This window comes from Grampus griseus, assembly GCF_964374135.1.
Source record: "Grampus griseus genome assembly, chromosome: 6".
Classification (NCBI taxonomy): Eukaryota; Metazoa; Chordata; class Mammalia; order Artiodactyla; family Delphinidae; genus Grampus; species Grampus griseus.
Genome location: NC_139000.1, coordinates 83355278 through 83379993, shown reverse-complemented (window position 1 = coordinate 83379993; position 24716 = coordinate 83355278). Strand labels below are relative to the sequence as shown.

The window sequence follows — 24716 nt, the reverse complement described above, 5'->3', positions numbered from 1 at the left end:
TCGGATGTCCTGTTGAGAACTCTTCATCTGCTAAGCCCCTGGACTTCTGCATGGAGCAGGAGATTTATGTGCTCTTTGTCCAGGTTTTCACACAGCTCTTTAAACATTTTTGAGTAAACAGGTTTTTGTTTAATAAAGTCAATCATTTTTTGTAGCTTCAAATAGAACTTTTTCATTTCATCTTCCAGAGCTTTTGACACTAGCAATTCTCTGTGAAGAAAACACTGAAGTCAGGCTTTTGTTTTTTGGGTTTTTTTTCGGCGTGTGGGGGGAGTTTAAACAATAGTGGCACATCTTCACATGGAGCCAGCTATTGGTGGGACATTTTCAGCACAGATGCCAACATAGTTCCTCCAAGATGGACCTTTTGTTTCGAGACAGAGGACAAAACATTAGATATCCTGTGCTCTGCTGGCTTTGGGCAGCACTCTGTAGCAAAAAAAAAGTTTTCTTGATTTCACCATTTTCAAATCTTATAAAATCTATAAATATATAATGTAATCTTATAAATATTACAGATGATGATCTCTGTTGGCTCATCCGTCTGGTTAGAGAAACTTGTTTTCCTGTTATCACGTAGGTCTTTAACATCACATGACATGTCAATACATTGACTTACCTTACTGTTATTGTACTGTAGAACTTTCAAAATTTCTCTTACTTCATCTCATGTAAACATTTCACTCAGCATAATTTTACATTCTGGCTGTATTAGGTTCTCAGCAATTGGGGTGGCTTTCCTTTTTCTGGTCAATAAGATCTGCTACTATATAACTTGCTACCTCAGCCTTTTCATTATATGTTATTTTTTAAAGCAAAAGCTTTATTATGCTTATTTTGAGATCCCATTAATATCTTTAATGTGTCAAATGACTATAATTTGCAGCTATGTCTTTTGAATATTGCTGGAGCCATTGCTGCACTTGAAACGTTGTTTTCCACAGACAACACAAAATGGAATAGGATATTCCATTGTATAAATCCATTGATAAGTAGTTTTCATTAGAAGGATATGTTTTTTGTGTGTCTCTTGTTGCATTAACTTAGTGAAATGACTTGCAAGATACAACTCTTCATTACTAATCTTACCAGAATTGTCCACTGACCTTCCTTTCACACCTCAGCCTCAAAAATTGCCACATTGGATTATCAGGCATATTTGTAAATTACAAATGTTAATGTGTGAGACATGAGGGCATATCAAACAATTAACTGAGAAAATCACAAAAAGTCCAAACATTTCGCAGTAGAAGTCCCTGGTAATTTATTTAGTCCACATTTTGGAATGTTCAGACCAATAGCAAAGCGTTAGGAATGGGGGCAACTGGGTATAAAGTTTTTTTCATTAAAATTAAAATTTCCCTCCAGTTTTCCATTACACTTGTAGAGCTTGTTTGCTCCTATAAGGTAGTTAGCAGTGCACAAGGGGAGATTAGGGGACGCAATTTGAGAGGGAGAGGCTGATACTCATTAGCCTATTATCTTCTCCCTGTGTCCTGCAGTCTTCAATTATCAAGGCCAACTCTAACCAAATGAACATGGTCCTACTGTGCACTATCACACACAGCTGATTTGTAACAAAATCATTAATTATGCTGCCGCTGCTTGGTGCACAAAAGTAAAAGAGAAGGAAAAAAGAACCCCATGCCCCCCATCATGAGCTCTCAAAGAATTCAGTTTGTGGACCCCACTTTGAGAAACCCTGGACTAGACTTTGGGACCTCTCCATACACTGCTGTAGAAGAACTCAGCACGTTTAAGTTGGTACTTACCTGTGGGATCAAGTGGCCTTTTTCTGACTTTCAGTCTAATAAATTTCATAAATGATGAAATTGAGGAAAACATCTGGAACCCTAGCTGCAGGAGAGTCTAGGAAATACATTTTTTTTTTGGAAAGCTTTCACATTCCTGTAGTACAGGAAGGCACACTGGAGAGAAATTGGGCTAGATATTGCATGCCAGTATATCTACCATATTGTTGGATTTTTAAAAATGAAGATTTCTTATTTGTGTAGTAAAATTTTCTCAAAATTTCGTTCATTCAGAAATTTATTTACCACCTGCAATGTGCTGGCACTGTTCTAGGTACTTGGGAGACAGTGAGCAAAACAAAGATTTCTGCCCTTATGGAACTTTAGTTCCAGTGGAGAGAAATAGATAATAAATAGTACACAGAGTTAAATTGTCTAGTTTACAAGGTGATTAAAAAGAGTCAAGTAAGTGACCACCAAGATATTAGATATTAAACTACATGACTTATGTGATTATATCAAGAACCTTGGGTCGCTGCTGCTTTCCTCAAAACCTTCAGGAAATGAAGGAACCCATTGTGGTTCTTTTGTAGTCACCAGTGGTGATAAGCTGCTAAGAGTCTGGGATGAATTAGAGTACAGGATTGATGTATGTGGTGTGATAGGGCCATATATTGACCATTTATAAGTACATGGAAATAAACTGTTCCCTTAAAAATTTGTTTTGACACCTGTTCAATTGTAATCAGTTATTATTGAGTAGTACAGTTTTCAATGTGTTCTGATACTTTTGAACCATCCTGTCATAGAAGGCGGTAAGTGCTCTGGGAAAAGACAAAGTAAACTGAGGCAAGGGGCAGTGGGTATGCCAGGGTCTGGAAGTGATTTAAAGTATTAAATAGAATGGTTGGGATAGGCTTTATTGAAAAGGTGATACTTGGGCAAGGGAAGTTTGGGAGTTGGTTGGTCATTGGGATATCTGGTAGAACATTCTGGGCAAAGGAAACAGGTTGGGCCAAGGCGAGAGTGAGCCTGGCATGTTGGTGGAAAGCAAGGAAGCCCAGCCAGTGTGTCTAGAGCAGTGTGAGGGAGAAGAGTTGTAGGTAGGAGATGAGGTTAGTGAGGGAAGGGCTGCGGTATTCCCTTAGGGTCCCTAATGTCATTGAAATGGGCAGCATGGCTGGGCTTTGAGCAGAGTGCTGATAAGATTTATCTTCAGGTTTTTTTTTTTTTTTTCTCTTTTCTCCAAGTTTTTAAAAGGATCAGTCAGGATGTTGTGTTGAGAATAGAGTGAAAGGAGACTGATAAGGGCAGTGGCCCAATCATGGTAGTAGATGTGGAGAAGGGATCGGAGTCTGGCTATATTTTGAAAGCAGAATTATCAGGACTTCCTCATGGGTTGGATGTGGGGTGTAAAATAAAACAGGAGTCAAGAAGGACGCTAAGGTTCTAGACTGAGCAACTGGAGAGAGAGAATTGTCTCTAACTACAGTTGGGAAAAGCTGAGGTTAGAGCACATTGGGAAGGGAAGGAAAAGTCAGATTAGTTTTATATATGTTGAGTTTATGATATTATTAGAGAGCCAAGTGGAGATGTGGAGTAGTCATGAGACTGGATGAGATCACCAAGGAAGACACTGGAGTTGAAAAGGACAAGAACTGAGCCCTGGGGCATTCTAGTAAAGGAAACTTAAGAAGGGGTGGCAGTGAGGTAGGCAGAAAACAAAATATGGCCATATAAATAAAGTATTTGCAAGAAGAGAGAGTGATCAGCTATATCAAATGCTCCTTCTTGGAAGTAATTTCTTTGGCCATACACAGTGGAAACTATGTAGCCATTAATGTTTGTTAAATGAATGAATTTCGAGATTACAGTGATTTTCATCCTCTTTTTAAAGTTAATTATTCAAGTAAATCCATGCTTTCTTATATTTTAAAAATATAGCAAAACATGGTAGTTACATAAATTACACATGCAATAAAATGACATAGAACTAGAGAAACATGTTGTATGAATATCAAATTCCTGGCTTTGATACTGTGCTAGAGTTAGCGGAAAATGTCATATAACTGTTGGGTGAAACGGAGAGGGAACACGGGACCTCTCTCTACTATCTTTGCAACTTCCTGTGACTTTATAGTAATTTCAAAATAAGAAGGTAAAACAGTATGGCGAAACATAAGAAATCAAAGGTCTTTTTTCTACTATCACCTTGCTTTCCAGCCCCCTCTTCCAGTCACCCCCATGCCCAGAGGTAACGTTACCACTGTTAAGCTCTGTTAAAGTGTCCATTTTTCCTAACTTCCTGAAATATTTTAAAATAAATATGAGGTAGGTCAGATCATAAAAGTGATTCAGATAGTGCCACAGACTGAATGTTGTGTCCCTAAAAATTTGTTTTTTGAAAACTAATGCCCAGTGCAGTAGTGTTTGGAGGTGGGCCTTTGGTAGGTGATTAGGTCATGAGGATGGAGCTCTCATGAATGGAATTAGTGTTCCTATAAGACACCTAAGAGAACCCCCGGCCCCTTCCCCCATGCCACAACACAGTGAGAAGATGGGGGTCTATGAACCACGTAGCCAGTTCTCACCAGTCACTATAACTGCCAGCACCTTGATCTTGGACTTTCCAGCCTCCCTTGCATACGGTCTCAGCTTCTTTGTCCCTTTCTTGCTTTGTCACACTTGGTTGGCAAAGCCACAAAACTTTGTGGGATGCAACACTTCTGCTTCTAGGTTCCTGCTTTTTCTGTTACACCATACTGTAATGAACACAAACTGTCAAAGCAAAAAGAAGGCTTTTCTTTTTCTCTGAAGTACTGTGGCATCAGACTTCAGCAAGAAAAACTGACTGTAAGGGACATATTGGCTTAGTGAAATGCACTTTTTTTTCTTTTGTATTTTCTTTGTATTTCTCTTCAGTAGTTGCTTGACCTAACATCCTTCTGTTGGCTCTATACAATGAAAATACAAACTAAATGACAATAGAAAAAAATAATTAAAGCATTAAATTGTACAAATTACGAATCTGTTCCAAATATACTCACATTAAATACAATGCACATTTCAGTAGAGATCTATAGTGAATGACTCTATACATTCCGGGAAGCTTCATGACATCTAGGAAGGGGCTAAGAATTTGCATCCAATCACAGTTTGTAACGGATTTCTTATCACCAGTCTGCAAGCTACGCTGAGCACATCGTTAGCATCACTTGTACAGGGAACCGATTTTGTCTGGGAAAAAGGGAAGAAGCAAGCTCTAGGCTCAATTCTGAGTTCATTACAACTTCTCAGGAATCTCAGCAGAGGCCTATTTAGTACAGTTTCAAAAAAGTAAATATGTTAAGGTAAGGAGGCAGCCCTTTAGAACTTCAAACACATTTTCTTGCTGTATTTATGTAGAACTCTCCATCTACAATGGACAGTTGTGAAGAGGTTCTTCCTCAGGACAACATGGTCACAGGACTTGGCCAACCAGTGGGACTGAAGGGAGCTTCATGACTGGGGAGGAGGGCTTCCTTTTAAGTTGGAGACAGACGTGTAACACACAACCTACGAGCCCTGCAGCCTTCTCCTCCTATCATCTGGCGTAACGCTTCGTGTAGTCTTCAACTTTATTCCCCAAGTCCTCCTTGTCCCACAGACGATGTTCTGCAGCTTCATGATTCAGTGGAGCATCGGAATTGAGAGGATCAGTAAACAGAGTTTAATCCCAAAACAACATCCTTCCGTGTCCTCATGGGAGCCCAGCCGGTGCCATCAACCGAATGTTCTCTCAGTAAAAACTTCGACATATTTTACCAGTGATCCTGGTCAAGCATTTCACTTTGGGAGGTTGGAGTTACAGTTTGCTGAAAGCAGTGAAGCTTGTTTGGGTCAGAAAAGTGCACTTTACATGTGCAACGTATCATAAATTAGCTTCATGGCCTGCAACCTCTTTAATAAGCAGCATGTCTCTCATAGAAGCCCTCCGAGCAGAGTTGGAGGCTATGGCTGATGTCCGGGACCCTTTGAGACCCATCATCTCGCTTCTTTATGCTTGCCAACGTCAGCATTACTGCTCTCTTTACCCTGGGCACCCGAGACAGGCGAGATGTGGCCCCTCACCTCCTGAGGTGGGCTTGCTGTTAATGTAGTTTTAGAGAAAGTCATACTGCTCAACGAGTAGAAGGAGCTTAATTAACTTCTGTTTATGGCAGCAACAGCACTTTTGAAGACACACAAGATCCCCCCCCTTAATTAATTTGGAAATTGGAAAAAGTTACTTTGACTTGGTAGTCATTAAAAAAGTCAATTAAAAGAAAAAACAGCATTTAAAAATTTCTTATCTACCTTAAAAACAGCCTATGTAATTTTTGTACGTAACCCTGAATATGTTTCCTCTTTCATAATTGAGTTAATTAGAAAAATGAAAAAAAGTCATGTTTATTTTGTTAATGTAAAAGTTCTTTGTTGTTGAAGAACTACATCCAGAAATCTATATCTTCTTTTTTTTTGCGGTACGTGGGCCTCTCACTGCTGTGGCCCCTCCCGCTGTGGAGCACAGGCTCCGGACGCGCAGGCTCCGCGGCCATGGCTCACGGGCCCAGCCGCTCCGCGGCATGTGGGATCCTCCCGGACCGGGGCACGAACCCGTGTCCCCTGCATCGGCAGGAGGACTCTCAACCACTGCGCCACCAGGGAAACCCTATATCCTCTAAATCTATTATATTAAACAATTTGAAGTCTCTTTTTTTGCATGTTTGTTTTCTTTTAAATGTAGCATTACTAAATATTGCATAAGAATGTAACTTGTTGAATTGGCAGTAATTTTTAAACTTCTTGTGATGCCACAAAATTCTGCTTCATTAATAAGCACTGCTATGTAAAATTAAAAGATATCTGGGGTTTTTTTTTGGGGGGGGTGAATAGTTGTAAAATAAATCTGAAAAATTATAAAAATTGTGTGAATTGAGATTTAGGGTTTTAAACCCCTTCTCCCTCTTGTCCTTGCAGCCCAAGGTGGTAACTGCTTCCTGCAACTCTTTATCTTGAGCCTCCCTAGGTTTCCTCTTTTGCTTGCTAGCCTTTGACCAATTCCTGTATTAGGTTCCTTCTATTAAAAAAAAAAGATTTAAGGTTTTAAATGTGTAATATGCACTTTCTAAAGATGAAACCTGTATTGATTGAGGGAAAATATGCATAAGTATATTAAATGAGATGATGTTTTAGAAGGTTTTTGCTCTGTTGTCTAAACAATTTGTTTTTGATTAAGGTGTTTTCATATAGAAATAATCATACATATTTACCAGTATTGCACTGCTGTATGAATGGTGGACGATACACTAATCCCGTGATGCTGTGATTGGTTTGAGTATTTTAAGGTGGAGTATTAGAACAGGAAGGATAATTTGAATTATCTAAAAAAGAAATCTTGGTACTATATCATAAATTGTGTTATGTTAAATTTTTGCATTTTTGTAGCACTAGGATTTTTGATAACATTTTACTGGCTGATTTTAGGTAATTTAATAGTCACACATTGCACATTGAAGTGACCTGCCAGAAGCACATAAAACTCAAACATTCTCCTGTGGTTTCCAGTCTTATGTTGCCCATGATAAAAACTTTCAGTTGTATGGCTTTTATGACATCTAATATATAGAAAACAGAATTGTGTGTTTAATATCATTAACTTTTTTTTTCTTTTCAGATTATCTGCAATGGTGAAATGAAGTAATTCAAGATGAGCAAGTTAAAAGTGATACCAGAGAAAAGGTACTGCAATTTTATTTTTATTTATTTATTTATTTATTTATGGCTGAGTTGGGTCTTTGTTGCTGCTTGTGGTCTTTCTCTGGTTGCAGCGAGTGGGGGTACTCTTTATTGCTGTGCGCGGGCCTCTCATTGTGGTGGCTTCTCCTGTTGCAGAGCATGGGCTCTAGGTGTGTGGGCTTCAGTATTTGTGGCGCACGGGCTTAGTTGTTTCGCAGCATGTGGGATATTCCGGACCAGGGCTCAAACCTGTGTCCCCTGCATTGGCAGGTGGATTCTTAACCACTGTGCCACCAGGGAAGCCCTGGTTCTGCAGTTTTAAATACCAGTATGTATAAATTACAGAAATAATGCATGAAGTGATCATTTGAAACTTTTTACTTTAAGAAATATTTGTTTAAATATAGTGTGTTGTATTTATGTTATTTTATTAATATTTATTAATGTTTAACTTTTCAGTTAAAGCAGGAGTCAGCAAACTAGGACACATGGGTCAAATCTGGCCTACTTCTTATTTTTGTGTGGCCTATGAGCTAAGAGTGGTTTTTACGTTTCTAAATGGTTGGGAATAAAAATAAAAAGAAGAATAATATTTTCTGACATGTGAAGATTATATGAAATTCAAATTTCAGTGTACGTAAATAAGGTTTTACTGGAATACAGCTGTGCTCACTTATTTACATACTGTCTGGCCACTGAATTTTTTTCCTTACATAAGACTTGATCAAAGCACATCCATTTCCACAGAAAACTTATTATATTCTTTCTGTCTTTAAAGGCTTCTATAGATGCTCTTTTTAGTTTATTTTTTTGCCCCTTTTAGATTTACTTCTCAACTGTGAGATATCTATTAAACACTTTCATGTACCTAACCCAGCACTGAATCTTTGAGAGTAGAAAAGAAACATAAATATAACACTTAACACAGTGCTTTGCAGAAAATGGGTGTTGAGTATGTTCTGAAGAATTGAGCCCTATTCTCTTTTTACACGAAGCTTATAACCTCATGAAAACACCTGAACAAATGCAGTATAGTGGTTTAACCAGTATACAGTGAAGTGTTAAATTGTGAGGTCCATAGAGTTAGAAAACAGGATCCTCATAAATAGGTGTTTATTGTGTGATATGGACTTGAAGAGGCAGGGCTGGCTTGAGACTTTCTTACTTTTTAGCAAATCTGGAGGATTGGGTAGAATATTGATACTTGCTGAGTTTAGGCAAGGACTGTAATTGGATGGATTAGTTTGGCAGATTTAAAGACCATGTGAGTGGGTGGTGAGAAATCAAGTAATGAAAATTTTATAAGATACAAGAAGCAGAATTTTTCTCTACTCCCTACTCTACATCATCATGTTCATGCCCTAAATGTTATCACCAGCAAAACTCTCCTTTCAAAGTACTAATTCAGACTTTTCATTTTCCAAGAAAAATCTTTTACCTTTCTAGCTCACTTGTTCAAATGGCTGTAATGCAAAGAGTTCTGCCTTATCCAGAGCTCTGAGCTATTGACTTTTACCATCTCTTCCTCTCTTACCTAGTGTAGAATCCATTGTTCATCATTACACTCTTGGAATACCTGAAATGTTTTTACCTCACTTTGTATTATTTCATCACACATACCAGACAAAGTCCTTTCCCTGAGTAGACCTTTACTGAGCAGCTGAATGATATTGGAGGATGAACTAACTTGGAAGATATTGCTAAAAATTATGGATCATTGTTGATCAGTAATCTTACTACCGTGGTTCTCTAGAAAGCTCATTTTCTCAATTTTTTTAATGACTGTTTTACACTTTCTTCCTACCTTTCAAATCTTTGAAATCCTCAGATGTATCATATACATACCCTCAGCAGTTGACCTTCTCTGTGATATCATAGAGATAAAACAGTTTATTATCCTTATATTTCTTACACAAAATTTACATACTCCCCTTTACTTGATTCTACCCTCTGTTTACCCTCCTGTTATTTACTGCAACAGAGGATGTGTCTGTTTTTTTGTTAAAGACTAATACTGTCACCTGTGTTCTAGATTTCACCTCTCTCTTTCCTTCTCAGGGTCTTTTAATCATTAGTATTGTTCTGTATTGAATCTTTAACTCCTCCATTCCTTATCATTTAAACATGATCTAGGCTTTCCAATATTTAGACTCTGCTCTTCTGTTACTACTCAGTTTATCTGATTTCCTCAAAAGACAAAAATTTTGAAATAGCCTATAAATGAAATCTACATCTCATTTCACACTCTCTAAGCACTCTTCTTTAGTTTCTGCCTTATCCACTACACCAACAGTACCTATGAATTTTTAAACAGCTTTATTGAGACATAATCATCTTACAACAAGCTGTACATAGAGAGTACAGTTTGGTAAGTGTGGCCTATGTATAACTGGAATTATCCTCTCAATCAAAATACTGAAAATATTTATCATGCTCAAATGTCTCCTGGTGCCCCTCTCCCACCCCCTCCCTCACTCCAGACAACCATTGATCTGCTTTCTGTCACTACAGACGTGTTGGCTTTTTTAGAACTTAATATAAATGGGACCATACAGTATGTCTTTTTTGGGGGTGGGGGTGGAGGTAGAAGGTAGGGGTGTGGGTATGCCTTCTTTGATTCAGCGCAATTATTTTTGAGAATCATCTCTTGCAATCATACCTTTTTTGATTAGTAAGTAGTATTCCATTGTGTTGATATACCACAATTTGTTTATCCATTCAACTTTTGGACATTTGGGTTGTTTCCAGTTTTTAGTTGTTACATGAGCATTTTTGGACTTACACTTTATTTTGAGCATTTTTGGACTTATACTTTATTTTCTATTAGCTAAATACGTAGGACTGGAATGGCTGAAGGATATGGTAGGTCTGTGTTTCTTTTTATGAAACTGCCGACAATCTGTTTTACAAAGACATTAATACCATCTTCTGTTCCCTGCAGCAGTGTATGAAAGTTCTAGTTCTACATTCTCACCAACAGTTGGTATGGTCATTCTTTTTAAATTCTTAAGTTCTTATGATCATTCTCTTAAAATAGCGTAGCCATTGTAATAGGGGTGTATTGGTATCTCATTGTGATTTTAATTTGCGTTTCTCTAATGACATGATGTTGAGCATCTTTTCATGCACTTATTCGGTGAAATATCTTTCCAAATCTTCCAATTTTTGAAATTGCAGTGTTTCTTAATAGTTGAGTTTTAGAATTTTTTTATATATTATGGATACAAGTCCTTTATCAGATATTTGAATTGCAAACATTTTCTTCCAGTCTTGTCTTTTCATATTCTGTGCAGTATCTTTTAAGATCAGAAGTTTCAAATTCAGATGATTTCCATTTGCTTATTTGTTCTTTTATGGATTATGCTTCTAGAGTTGCATCTAAGAAATATTTGCATAACCCATATTGCCAATGTTTTCTCTTATGTTTCTTCTAGAAGTTTTTATAGTTTTAGATTTTACATTTAGGACTATGCTCCTTTCTGAGTTAATTTTTATATATGGTGCAAGGTATGGATAGAAGTTCTTTTTTTTTGTGCGTATGGATATCTGGTTGTTCAGCACCATTTTTAGAAAGACTATCCTTTCTTCACTGAGTTTCCTTTGTACCTTTATCAAAAATCAGTTATTTGTGGATGTGTAGGTCTATTCTTATACTCTGTTTTGTTCCGTTGATCAACATGTCTATCTTAATGCCTATACCTCACTGCTTGGATAATTGTTGCTTTATAACGGGTCTCAAGATTTAGATAGTGTTGGTCTGCCAACCTTTTCTTTTTTCTAAAGTTTGGCCTATTTTAGGTTCTTTGCATTTCCATATGAATTTAGCATCAGTCTGACAATTTCTACATGACAGCCTGTTGGTATTTTGATTGGGATTGCCTTGATTCTGTAGATCATTTTGGGGAGAATTGATACCTTAACACTATTGTCTTCTTACTCTTGAACATGATATATCTCTCTTTTATTTATGATTTTCTTTAACTTCTCTCACTAGTATTTTGTAGTTTTCAGTGCACTGGTTTTTCAGGTTTATCCCTATTTCCCATACAAATAACAACTCTTTGAGGGGTGTCCCTAATAATTTTTAAGAGTATAAAGTGAGGCTGAGAAATGTGGTTTTAACAGAGTTGGAATAGGCCTGGCTAAAACTCTTGTTACTATAAAAGAGAGAACAAATATTGGGGGAAAGTTAAAGTTAGAAGTTAGCCATATGCACTTACCTAAAATCCCACTAGAACAAGACCGGAGAAGTTTTTAAAAATAATGAATATAAAATAATTAGCATTTAGTTAACTTTGGTGAAGAAATTTAAGGTATAACTTTAATTATTGTTGACACTGGTATAAATTCAGGTTATTTAAATTTTTAACAAACTTTTATTGGTTTTCTTTAACAAATCCCTTGATACTATTGAGCTACATTTATTGTTAAAGAAGCCTTTATTGTGTTTAATTATTATCTTAGAAGTAGTTAGAGAAGTATTGTTCTCTTCCATTTAGAATATTATTTTCCAAACTTACATATTTAAATATTTAACTATTTCTATAAAGGAATGGTAGTGAAATTTCTATTTTTCATTGTCCTTTGCTGTACGATAAAGAAAAATAAAGATTTGTGATCAGTATTTGGAGAGAAACAATAAAAATATGATTAAAGCAAAAGTAATAAAAAAAAAGAGTTGTAAATGAGGAACAACCATTTCTGAAAGATAATGTGCATATTTTGGACATAAAACTATATTGTTTGAAATTAAATCTTAATTACTATGAGTCTTGGTTAAGTCTAAAACTTTGATATATTTTAATGAATTTTTTGCTGTCAGATGTTTATATCTTGTTTATGAAGACGTTTACTATCTGTATTCAATTTACATTTTAAGATGAAAAGGTAATAAAATTTATTTATAATGTGAAGATAGGTTCTTTAGCCCTTGCACTTGCTTGGGAAATTATTTGTTGCAAGGTAATATCTATACACCATTGAGACTTTTGTAACATACAAAAAAATTATGTTTTTAGGGAAATAGCTGTAAGGCTGAATGTAAACTCAAAGAATCAAAAGCAGTAGGAGACCACTACAGTGAAACAAATATTTGAGTGATAGTTTAAAATATACATTGGAAAGTTAACTCGATTTGATGTATTTCACATTGATCATATTTTCAATTCCATGATTTTTTTACTATAAAGTAATTAACATTAGCAGTTATAAATGGAACCTCCCGGGGTTGGTCTTGGTCTCATTTTGATTCATCTAAAAATAGGGCAAGGCAGGGAAGATAAATCCTTGTCTGAGCCTCTTTATTTAACAATTTTCTGCTCTGCTGTGTAGCTCAGATCGCTCATTGAATAGTTGTATAGCTTTTGTTTTTACCTTTATCCTTGGATTTTCCAAAGTCTAAAAATCATTCAGTAGGTAGAGGTGCCCTCTGGTGTTCACCCTGCAGTTCTCTCAACATTAGTGTCAGCAGCCTTAAATTTTTAGAGCTGAGTTGGGGGTGGCTTGGAATATTTCGTTCAGTTTTTATTCTGTCAATGAGAAAAGTAAAAATAGGGAAATCAACTTGCCTACGTTCTTAATTTCCATTTGTTTGCCGTCCTTCAAAAAATTCATGCATCTATCCATCTATAATTTGTAAGAGCATGATTCTTAGAAACAAATCACTTAGTTGCAAGTTGTTTTACTTTGATAGTGGTGTAATTTAATTTAAAATTCAAACTCTTACTTTGGAATGGAACAGAGCATGTGTTATGATCAGTGTGTTTTGTATGTTTTTGAATATTTTTAATAGTAGATGTTTTATTAGTTACTGAAAAATGCTAACAGATGACCTTTAAGAGAAAAATAACTGGAGAAAACTAAACAAAAAAACCCACTCAATTATTAAATTTCAGAATCCTGGTTTCCATAATGCAAATTTTTCTTAAATCTAGGTTACAGAATTGTTTTTAAAGATGTATTTGCTCTCTAGTATGCGGACTGTGGTGTCTTAATACCATTTCTTACCAAAAAGAACCAGGGCTTTTTGGAGAAAGGGTCGATTCCAGATCAGAGCACAAAATGTGCAAGATAAGTTGAGAACAACAGTTCTCAAACTTTTTGTCTAAGAACCCCCTTGTGCTCTTAAATTAATGACTCGTAAAAGCTTTTGTTGAATGTGCATTATTTTTAATCTATTGATATTTACCATATTATAAATTAAAACTGAGAAATTAAAAAAATTTTATTACTTCATTTAAAAATAACAGTAATAAACCCATTGCATAATAACATAGTAATATTTTAAAATAACTAAATTATCAAAAATATTTAGAAGGTGGCATGATTTATTAAATTTTTGCAAATCTCTTTAATGTCTGGTTTAATGGAAGACAGCTAGATTCTCTTATCTGCTTCTGAGTTCAAACTGTCATACATACATCAGTATACATATTGTTTATAGTACACACATATGTTATACGTACGTACATATATGTTTTTATGAGTATTCATGTTGTTAAAGTATATGGCTACAATATGGGCTCACATAGGTATATATTTAGAAAAGGAAGGAATAGTTGAATAAAAGGCCTTTTCAGATAATTGTGGCTAATTGTCCTTTGATTTATGATGGAGGAAAATAAAGTTGTGTGTTCAGTATTTGGAGAGAAACAGTAAAAATGTGATTAAAGCAAGAGTGATAATTATAGGTGAGGAATAAACATTTCTGAATGATAACAATGTACTTTAGAAATAAAGCCATATTGTTTGAAATGCAAATTGAAGTGGATTTTCTTTGATATTACACTAAAACTTGATAAGTGGTAGTTTCTTAAAGGTTAGTTACACTGTGGAATCAGAAACCACATATGTGAACTTTTTATTTTCTTTTACATTAAAATCCATTGGTCTCTTTTGCATATTGACTGGTTCTTTTTCCCATGTCTGAATTTGTAACATCACACATTGGTCAGTATTTGGAACATATTGATTCAGTGAGTTATGCAGACCTTCTAAATATTGACAATGTTTATTACACAGTTTAAAAAAATTACATTTACTAATATCACCAGTGATTTTATCAGAAAATTCTTTAAGAAGGGGGAAGCTGTCAAGGTCATGATGGTAGATCTTTGTTTTCCAAGATTCTAATTTTTGCTTGAAAGTTCACATTTAATCATTGGTAACAAATCTATCAGTTGTTTCCTTGAAATGATAGACTCACTTTGTTTATTGCCAAGAAAATGTATTCCAGAATACCCCAGTGCAAATAATCATTGTCAGTTGTATTTTTAAAGTAAAAATGATGTTCTTTGGAAAAAGTAACTAGTTCAGCTTGCAGTTTAAACAACCACACAAGTGTTTTCCCTCAACCATCCTATTTCATTGTGCAGCTGAAATGTCTTATGTGCACACAGAATATTAAAAAATGTATACTCATAGGTGAAACTGGCATTTTTGTTTTTAACTGTGAGTGCATGTTGGTGAAGAACATGGTGACTGCTAGTTATCACACAGTGACTACAATTTGGTGTCACTGTCTTGATTGTATCATGTGCCAGCACTTTATCCACCATTGCCTTCAGATCAACAATGTAAATGTCAACACTGTGTCAAAGGTAAATAGTGTCTTAGTATTTTTATGAAAATAGTTTTTGACCTCACAGATTTTCTGAAAGAGCCTCAAGTACTCAGTTTTGTAGAGCATATACTGAGAACTGCTGGCCTAATAACAGTCTTGTTATATCAAAATCCAGGAAGCTATCAAAGACTAGGATCATAACAAAAGGACTTGGGAGCCCACACGAAGAGGCTCCCATTGATCAAAGGTGGGGCAATTTGAGCATTAATAACTACAGTGGATAAAATGTATCATATGCGTTTAAATCTGTGAGTACATATTGATACAGGAAATCAAAATACTTCATTGATTACTTGGGGAGGACTTTTGGAAATGAACTCATTCTTCTGAAAACTGGTAAATAAAGATAAATTAAAAATCCAGCATTTATTTTGCTTTTATTTGATGAATTATACCTCTGGATAATTAAATAAGGGAATGTTCTTTTTATGGAATTGTCCTAGGTAAGAAGTAGAAGGAATGGAAATGGTAGAGTATCAGTGCTTTTCAACCCCTACTAAAGTAATGGATCTAGGCAGTGGTAACCAGTGACTGCTTATATTACAAAAGTAAGATAACCAGACCCTGTTTGCTTCCTTATGGAAGATTACAGTACCACTTACAAAGAATTCATGTCACCAAATCAGGCCTTGATCAGACTAGGCCTTTAAATTCGACTACCAGTTTACAGAAAATAAAGATAGACAAACATATTAATGATACCATTGTTGGGGAGGGGAAAATATACGTACACACACACACACACACACACACACACACACACACACACACACTAAAGAATATATTGTATTGAATTTGTATATTTTAAAACTTTATGTTAATATCATACTGTATACATTTTGTTGTTTTTTCATTTAGAGATTTATACATAGTGATATATATTTTCATTTCCATATAATGCTGGCTATTTGCAAAATTGGGAAATATTGTATTATTTTATTTTAGTTACATTCTTAAATAGTATGCTCAATATGTTTTTTTCATCCTCCAGATACCTTTTCAGATGAAGTACCTCCAAATTTAAAGCATTGAGTCTAGTTGTTAATCTAAAAAAAGTGTAAATATACTGTTTTCCATATGCTTCTTCATTTTTTTGTTCATTCTGAATATAGCTGGGTATTGCCTATTCTGTGCTAGCCACTGTTCGAAATACTACGTATATAGAATAAGACATGCAAGGTCTTTACCTTTGTGAAGCTTACATCATTGGACACATTTTAATATTGGAAGCTGAGGGGCTGGTGGAGAAGTGGGGACATCTTCAGGTTGTAACCTGAAATGAGAAGGAGCCAGCCATATGAAGAACTGGCAGAAATTATCCTCTAGGTTGAGAGGACAGCAAATGTAAAGACCTTGAGATTGGGAAGAAACTTGCTATATTCAAGGAGCTGGTAGAAGTCCGGTGTGTTTGGATCCCAGTATGAGGGCAGCAAGAATGAAAGCAGATTATTTAGGACGCTGTAATTGCCAAGTGAGAAATGATGATTGCTTGGACTTGGGTAGTAATAATGATAAGAGATGGAGAGAAGTGGATGGATTTGAGGTGTTTTAGAGATGGAGCTAATATTGAGCTGGGCATGGGAAAGGGAGTCTAGATTTTTGTCTTGAGCAACTGATGGTTTCATGTGAGTTTGGGAAAGTTAAGATTTGGAAGAGGAGCAGGTTGAGGCTGGAGTTGAATGTAGGAGCCAGGCAGCATATCAGTTTTAATCTAACATCCAGCTGTGGGGTTAGATGAGATTGCTTGGGGCAGTAGAATGGAGAGAGTGAAGGGAAGAGGGCTGGGGATAGAGCTGTGGGGGGGTCCTCAGCATCTAGAGGTTTGTTGGAGGAGGAGCCAGTAGAGTCGATCTAAAAGAAGTGGCGATAGGAAGAAAATCAGGAGAATATGGAGCCATTGAAGCCCAAGGGAGAAAGTGAAGAAAAAAGGAGCTGATTGGGATAGGGCTGAGATTCTGAATCTGACAAGGAAAGAAGTGACCACAGGAGGTTTTGGGGAGACCTCAGAGTGCAGATGCCAAACTAGTAGTTTGAAAAAGTGAACAACATGAGAGGAAATGGAGAGGTCAAGTACAGACATTTCCTTCAAGGAGTAGCAGAGAAATGGGGTGGTAACTAGTGGGAGCTCCTGGATCATATTGTGTGCCAATGGGTATGATCCAGTTGAAAGGGAGAGCTAAATGATGAATCAGAGAAAGATTAATTGAAGGAACAAATACATTGGGAATGCAAGAAGCGCTGGGGTCAGGCATGCCAGTGGAGGGATTGTTCTTTGAGTCTCAACATACCGGCCAAAGAGAGCCTTTTAAAAGCAAGTCAGGGCTCCCCTGGTGGTGCAGTGGTTGAGAATCCATCTGCCAACGTAGGGGACATGGGTTCAAGCCCTGGTCCGGGAAGATCCCACATGCTGTGGAGCACCTAAGCCTGTGTGCCACAACTACTGAGCCTGTGCTCTAGAGCCTGTGAGCCACAACTACTGAAGCCCTCGTGCCTAGAGCCCATACTCCGCAACAAGAGAAGCCACCACAACAAGAAGCCCGTGCACCGCAACAAAGAGTGGCCCCTGCTCACTGCAACTAGAGGAAAGCCCGTGTGCAGCAACGAAGACCCAACGCAGCCAAAAATAAAATCAATCAATCAATCAAGTCAGATCACATCACTCTTCTGCTCAAAAACTTCCTGGCTCACCTAGTTGCAAAAAGTCCACGTTTTTACAGTGACCTATAAGACTCTAAATGATTGTGCTCTCTTCTACCCCACCCTCAACTCTTACCTCATCTTTTACCGTTATTCTCCTTTAAGTCTGCTGTGGCCATCTCACTCTTTTTTTTTTTTTTTTTTTTTTTTTTTTGCGGTATGCGGGCCTCTCACTGTTGTGGCCTCTCCCTTTGCGGAACACAGGCTCTGGACGCGCAGGCTCAGCGGCCACGGCTCACGGGCCCAGCCGCTCCGTGGCATGTGGGATCTTCCTGGACCGGGGCATGAACCCGTGTCCCTTGCATCAGCAGGCGGACTCTCAACCACTGCGCCACCAGGGAAGCCCCCATCTCACTCTTAATTGAATACAGCAGGCACGGTCCTGCCTTGATGTTTTGATGATTGTGACTCTGTCTTCTGGTCAGCTCTTTCTGTGGGTATCTGCACCGTTTACTCTCTTACTCCTTTCAGGCCTTTCCCTAAATGGTACCCTCTCAAAGTTTTCCCTGACTACCCTGTCTAAAATTGCAACCTTCTGCACCCTTGCATCTTTTATTCCCACAACCCGCTTTTCTCCGTAGTGCTTCCTACCTCCTTTGTACTATATAATTATTTATGTATTTAATTTGTCCCATCAGAATGTTCACTCTGAGGGGCAGGAATTTTTGTTCATTTTGTTCACTGTTGGCAGTACCTAGAATAGCACCAAATGTGCAAATGTATAATGAATGGGAATAAAGAAGAAAGAATGTGGGTAGAGAATCAGAGAGGTTTAAGGAACTGTTTGTGGGAAATGAATGTATTCTTTTTTGATTTTATAATAGTTATGAAGCAGGGTACTAACTGAGAATGGAGTGGGTTAGAAGGGATGGTTAGAGTTTTGAGGAAAGCATAGGATGTATAAAAAGTCTGCTTGGAGAGTGGAAAGGTGAATTGTCAGAATGTGATAAAAGATTGCTGGATAGAGTTGAATGCACTTTTGTGGTTTCCTGAAATAGAATGTTTCTCATGTAAATCAACAGAACATAGCAATGTTAAGCTCTAACACAGAGTAAGGAAATGTGACGTGTAAATGCTTAAAGTTTTTAGAAGGGTAGAATTTTGTTTTGATTTGTTTTTAACACTGATCTTTATAGTATTTTATTTGCAATTGATGTAGAATGTGCCCTAATTTAAAGTAACATTCTTTTTTTAGCCTTACCAATAACTCTCGGATTGTGGGACTCCTGGCTCAGCTGGAGAAGATCAATACTGAATCTACAGAATCAGATACTGCCAGATATGTTACATCAAAAATTCTTCATCTGGCTCAGAGTCAAGGTAAACTTTAATCTCTTGTTTTTGGAATGCTTTCTTAATTCTTTAAAAGTAGATGCTAAGAATATTCAGACTTTTGATAAATACATGGTTATGTAAAAATTGAACTTTCTCCCATAGACTCAAGAAGTAGAAAAGTGAATAACTGTGGAAGAAATTGATCTTCAAAGCATTGTTTCTAAAAAATTATTATGAGTTTACTTATGTATGAATGCCCCCCTTTCCCCAATTTTCAGACAACACCTAATTCCAGTACTACTTTTTCTAGAATGTTGACAAAAAGATGGCAGGTATTATGTTGGTTATTAGTGTTGTTCCCCACTTTGAAATGCAAGCCCTGTCATTCAGTGATTGGGTGACCTTAGGGAAGTTTTGAATCTCTAGGACTTAGCTGCACCATCTCTGAAATAGAGATAAGAGATATCATGTAATTATCATGTAATTTACATGAGAAACATGTAAAAATAATGTTAAAAATGTTCAATAAATGATGTCTGTAATTAGGCATAATTTATCTGTTTTATGAAGCTAGTACTACTTAGTTGGTATCAAAACCTTGACAGAGTACAAGAGAAGAAAAGTATTAACTTTGCACTTAGGAACCTAAATTTGAAAAATCCCAAATAAAACATTAATGAATTAAGTTCAATTATAATATCAAGAAATATATCAGTATAGCATTATTTGGACAGGTTGAATAAAACCCATGTGATTACCTCAATAGGAGCTAAAAAAGAAATTTAAGATTCCAAAATCTGTGCTTGATTAAAAAAATACCTTGATTTTTCTTTTTCTAAATAAGGGTAAACCAGTAGCTACCTTTATATTTAACAGTGATACATTGAAGGCATTCTGTTAAAATTAAGATCCAGACAACTCACAATTATCTTAATTTATTTAGTTTTTTATTATTTCGTTATTCTGGAGGTGTAGGTCATTGAAATATTGTGCTTATCAACTAAGGTAAATGTATAAGGATGGTCACTGTATTAGTGCAAAGATAGATAGGTGTACCGAGTATATTCACTGTATTCGCATATGAAATAACTCCTTAAAACAAAATAAAACACCCCAACAAAAACAAAGAAAACAAATTCTCCAAACCTATAGATACTACTTGCGTATAATTGCTCTCACCACTGTAGACTCTTCCCATCATAGTCTAGAAGTCCCGACTCCAACATCACTACTGAAAATGCCCCTAGTCATACCACTACCAGAGATTGTCCTTTTCCTCACCCTGCCACCCACAAATGGGAGAGCCAGCCCCTGAATACTGCCCCCTGGGGTTGTATAATACAATGACTCTGTTTATAGTTAACACAGTGTAAATTACTAGTGAAAGATTGTCCCATCATTATTTATAGCATAATCCAGTTGTCTATCCATTTGAGAGAGAAAGTTTAGGAATTTACAGCTCAAAGAAGAAGAAATGCAAATAACCAGTATGAAAAGCTTCTTTACTTTCTTAAAAGTCAGGAATTACTAATGAAAACAACTAAGATATTTCTCACTACTTAGATTGGCAGAAATTAGAGAATGACAATATCCAGTGCCATTGAAGGCATGGAAAATAGGATATTCTTATACACTGTAGGTGGTGCAATAATTATTATAAACTTTGGAGGAAAGAATCTGGCAATGTTTATTAAAATTTAAAGTGCACCTGCTATTTTACTTAACATTTTCACTCTCAGAAATCTGAGTGAAATAAAAATCTTATTATATAAAAGAATATTTGGAGGTGTTTATTTCACTGTTTGTAAAGTCAAAGACCAAGAAACAACCTTAAATATCCAACTATGGAGAATGGTTGAATTAATTTTGATGTAGCCAAACTCTGGGACATTATAACTACATTATACAACTATTATCAATAATAAATTATTTATGATATATGCTGTGGTTCATATGTGGAACTACAGACATACCTCAGAGATATTGTAGGTTCGATTTCAGACTACTGCACTAAAGCAAATATTGCAATAGGGTGAGTCACATGAAGTTTTTGGTTTCCCAGTGCATATTAAAGTTACGTTTACACTGTACTGTAATCTATTAAATGTGCAATAGCATATGTCTAAAAAAATGTACATACCTTAATTAAAAAATACTTTATTGCTTAAAATGTAAGCCCTCAGTGAGTCATAATCTTTTTGCTGTTGGAGTGTCTTGCCTCAATATTTAAGGCGGCTAACTGATTGAGGTGGTGTTTGTTGAAGGCTGGGGTGGCTGTAGCAATTTCTTAAAATAAGACAGTGAAGTTTGCCACACATACTCTTTCACGAATGATTTCTCTATAACATGTGGTGCTGTTTGATAGCATTTTACCCACAGTAGAACTTCTTTTAAAACTGGAATGAATCCTCTCAAACCCTACTGCTGCTTTATCAACTGAGTTTTTGTGTTCTAAATCCTTTGTTGTCACTTCAGCAATCTTCACAAGGAGTAGATTCCATCTCAAGACCACTTCCTTTGCTTATCCATAAGAAGCAGCTCCTCATCTGTTAGTATTTTATCATGAGATTACAGGAATTCAGTCATATCATCAGGATCCACTTCTAATTCTAGTTCTTTTGCTGTTTCCACCACATCTGCAGTTATTTCCTCCTCTGAAGTCTTGAATCCCTCAAAGTCATCCATGAGGGTTGGAATCAACTTCTTTGAAACTTCTGTTTATGTTGATGTTTTAACCTCTTCCCATGAATCACAGATGTTCTTAATGGCATCTAGAATGGTGAATTCTTTACAGGTTTTTAACTGACTTTGCTCAGATCCATCAGAGGAATCTCTACCTATGACAACTATAGCCTTATGAAATGTATTTCTTAAATAAGAAGACTTGAAAGGCAAAATTACTCCTTGATCCATGGATTGCAGAGTGGATGTTGTGTTAGCAGGCATGAGAACAACACTAATCTTGTATATCTTCATCAGAGTGACAAGGTGCATTGTTAGTGAACAGTCCCATTTTGAAAGAAATCTTTTTTTTTTCTGAGCAGTAGGTACCAACAGTGGGCTTTAAAATATTCAACAAACCATGTTGGCCGACAGATGCGCTGTCATCCAGACTTCATTGTTCCATTGATACAATACAGGCAGAGTAGATTAAGCATAATTCTTAAGGGCCTTAGAATTTTTGGAATTGTAAATGAGCATTGGCTTCAACTTCAAGTCACGAGATGCATTAGTCCCTAATGACAGAAGCTTTGAAGCCAGATATTGACTTCTCCCTAGCTATGAAAGTCCTGGATGGCATCTCTTCCGATATAAGGCTATTTTGTCTACATTGAAAATCTGCTGTTTCGTGTAACCAACTCACTGCAGCTTCTACATCAGCACTTGCTCCTTTACTTTGCACTTTTATGTTATAGAGATGGCTTCTTTCATTGAGCCTCATGAATCGACCTCTGCTAGCTTTAAACATTTCCTCTGCAGAAAAAAGTATTCCATGCAAATGGAAATCAAAAGAAAGCCAGAGTAGCAATATTTGTATCAGACTTTAAAGGCCATTACAAGAGACAAAGAAGGACTTAACATGATGATCAAGGGATCAATTCAATTGTAAATAAATTTACACCCAATATAGGAGCACCTAAATACATACAGCAAGTATTAACAGGCATAAAGGGAGAAATGGACAGTAACACAATAATAGTAGGGGGCTTAACACTCCACTTACATCAAGGGACATATCATCCAGACAGAAAATCAATATGGAACCACTGGCCTTAAATGACACATTTAACCAAATGGACTTGATAGATATATATAGAACATTCCATCTGAAAGCAGCAAAATACACATTCTTTTCAAGTGCACATGGAACATTCTCCAAGATAGTTCACATGCTAGACCACAAAATAAGCCTAGGTAAATTTAAGAAAATTGAAGTCATATCAAGTATCTTTTATAACCACAATGTTATGAGTCTAGAAATCAACTACAAGGGAAAAAAATCTGTGAAAACCACAAATATGTGGAGGTTAAACAGTACGTTACTAAACAATAAATGGATCACTAAAGAAATCAAAGAGGAAATCATAAAATACCTGGAGACAAATGAAATGAAAATAATGGTCTGAAATCTATAGGATGCAGTAAAAGCAGTTCTCAGAGGGAAGTTTATAGTGATACAAGCTTAGCCCAGGAAACAAAAATCTCAAATAACCTAACCTTACACCTAAACAAACTAGAAAAAGAAAGAACAAACAAAACCCAAAGTTAGTAGAAGGTAAGAAATCATAAAGATCAGAGCAGAAATAAATAAAATGACTTAAAAAAATTAGAAAGAATGAGTGAAAATAAGAGCTGGTTCTTTGAAAAGATAAAAAGATAAACAAAATTGATAAGCCTATAACCAGATACATCAAAAAAAAAGAGAATGCTCAAATTGATAAAATCAGAAATGAAAAAGAAATTACAACTGAAACCACAGAAATGCAAAAACTCATAAGATACTACTATGAACAACTATATGCCAATAAAATGGACAACCTAGGAAAAATGGGTAAATTCTTAGAAATGTACAGTCTCCCAAGGTTGAACCAGGAAGAAACAGAAAATATGAACAGACCAATTATCAGTGATGAAACTGAATCAGTAATTAAAACACTCCCAACAAACCAAGGTCCTGGACCAGATGGCTTCACAGGTGAATTCTGCCAAATATTTAGAGAAGAGTTAATACCTATCTTTGTGAAACTACTCCAAAAAATTGCAGAGGAAGGCATGCTTCTGAACTCATTCTACAAGGTCAGCATTACCCTGATAGCAAAACCAGACAAAGGTATCACAAAAAAAGAAAATTACAGGCCCATCTCACTGATGAACATAGATGCAAAAATCCTCACCAAAATATTAGCAAATTGAATCCAACAATACATTAAGAGGATCATATACCATAATCAAGTAGGATTTATCTCAGGGATGCAAGGATGCTTCAATATCCACAAATGAAACAGTGCCACATTAACAAATTGAAGAATAAAAGCCATATAATCATCTCAATAGATGCAGAAAAGCTTTTGACAACTTCAACATCTACTTATGGTAAAAACTCTCCAGAAAGTGAGCGTAGAGGGAGCATACCTCAACATAATAAAGGCCATATGTGATAAGCCCACAGTTAACATCATACTCAGTGATGAAAACCTGAAAGTATTTTCTCTAAAATCAGGAACAAGACACGGATTCCTACTCTCACCACTTTTACTCAACACAGTTTTGGAAGTCCTAGCCACAGCAATCAGAGAAGAAAAAGAAATAAAAGGAATCTATATTGGAAAGGAAGAAGTAAAATAGTCACTGTTTGCAGATGACATGATACTATACATAGAAAACCCTAAAGATGCTACCAAAAACTACTAGAGTTCCTCAATGAATTTGGTAAAGTTGCAGGATACAAAATTAATATACAGAAATCTGCTGAATTTCCGTACACTAACAACAGAATATCAGAAACAGAAATTATGGAAACCATCCCATTTATCATCACCTCAAAAAGAGTAAAACACCTGGGAATAAACCTACCTAAGAAGGCAAAAGACCTGTACTCTGAAAACTATAAGACA

The 24716-nt window shown here is 36.2% G+C and overlaps 1 protein-coding gene and 1 pseudogene across 2 annotated transcripts in view; one reads left to right on the top strand and one right to left on the bottom strand.

The window, feature by feature from the left end:
- The window catches only part of AGTPBP1 (ATP/GTP binding carboxypeptidase 1), a 169221-nt gene that overhangs the window by 25700 nt on the left and 118805 nt on the right, over positions 1-24716 (top strand). Inside the window, exons 2-3 of the mRNA XM_082656425.1 lie at positions 7447-7511; positions 19022-19146. Of these exons, the coding sequence (XP_082512551.1) occupies positions 7480-7511; positions 19022-19146 (157 nt within the window). The 5' untranslated portion in view covers positions 7447-7479. The remainder of the gene's footprint in view (positions 1-7446; positions 7512-19021; positions 19147-24716) is intronic.
- Positions 5335-5809, bottom strand: LOC309824371 (NEDD8-conjugating enzyme UBE2F-like; annotated as a pseudogene). The gene has a single exon. The product of its transcript is annotated as an NEDD8-conjugating enzyme UBE2F-like (transcript).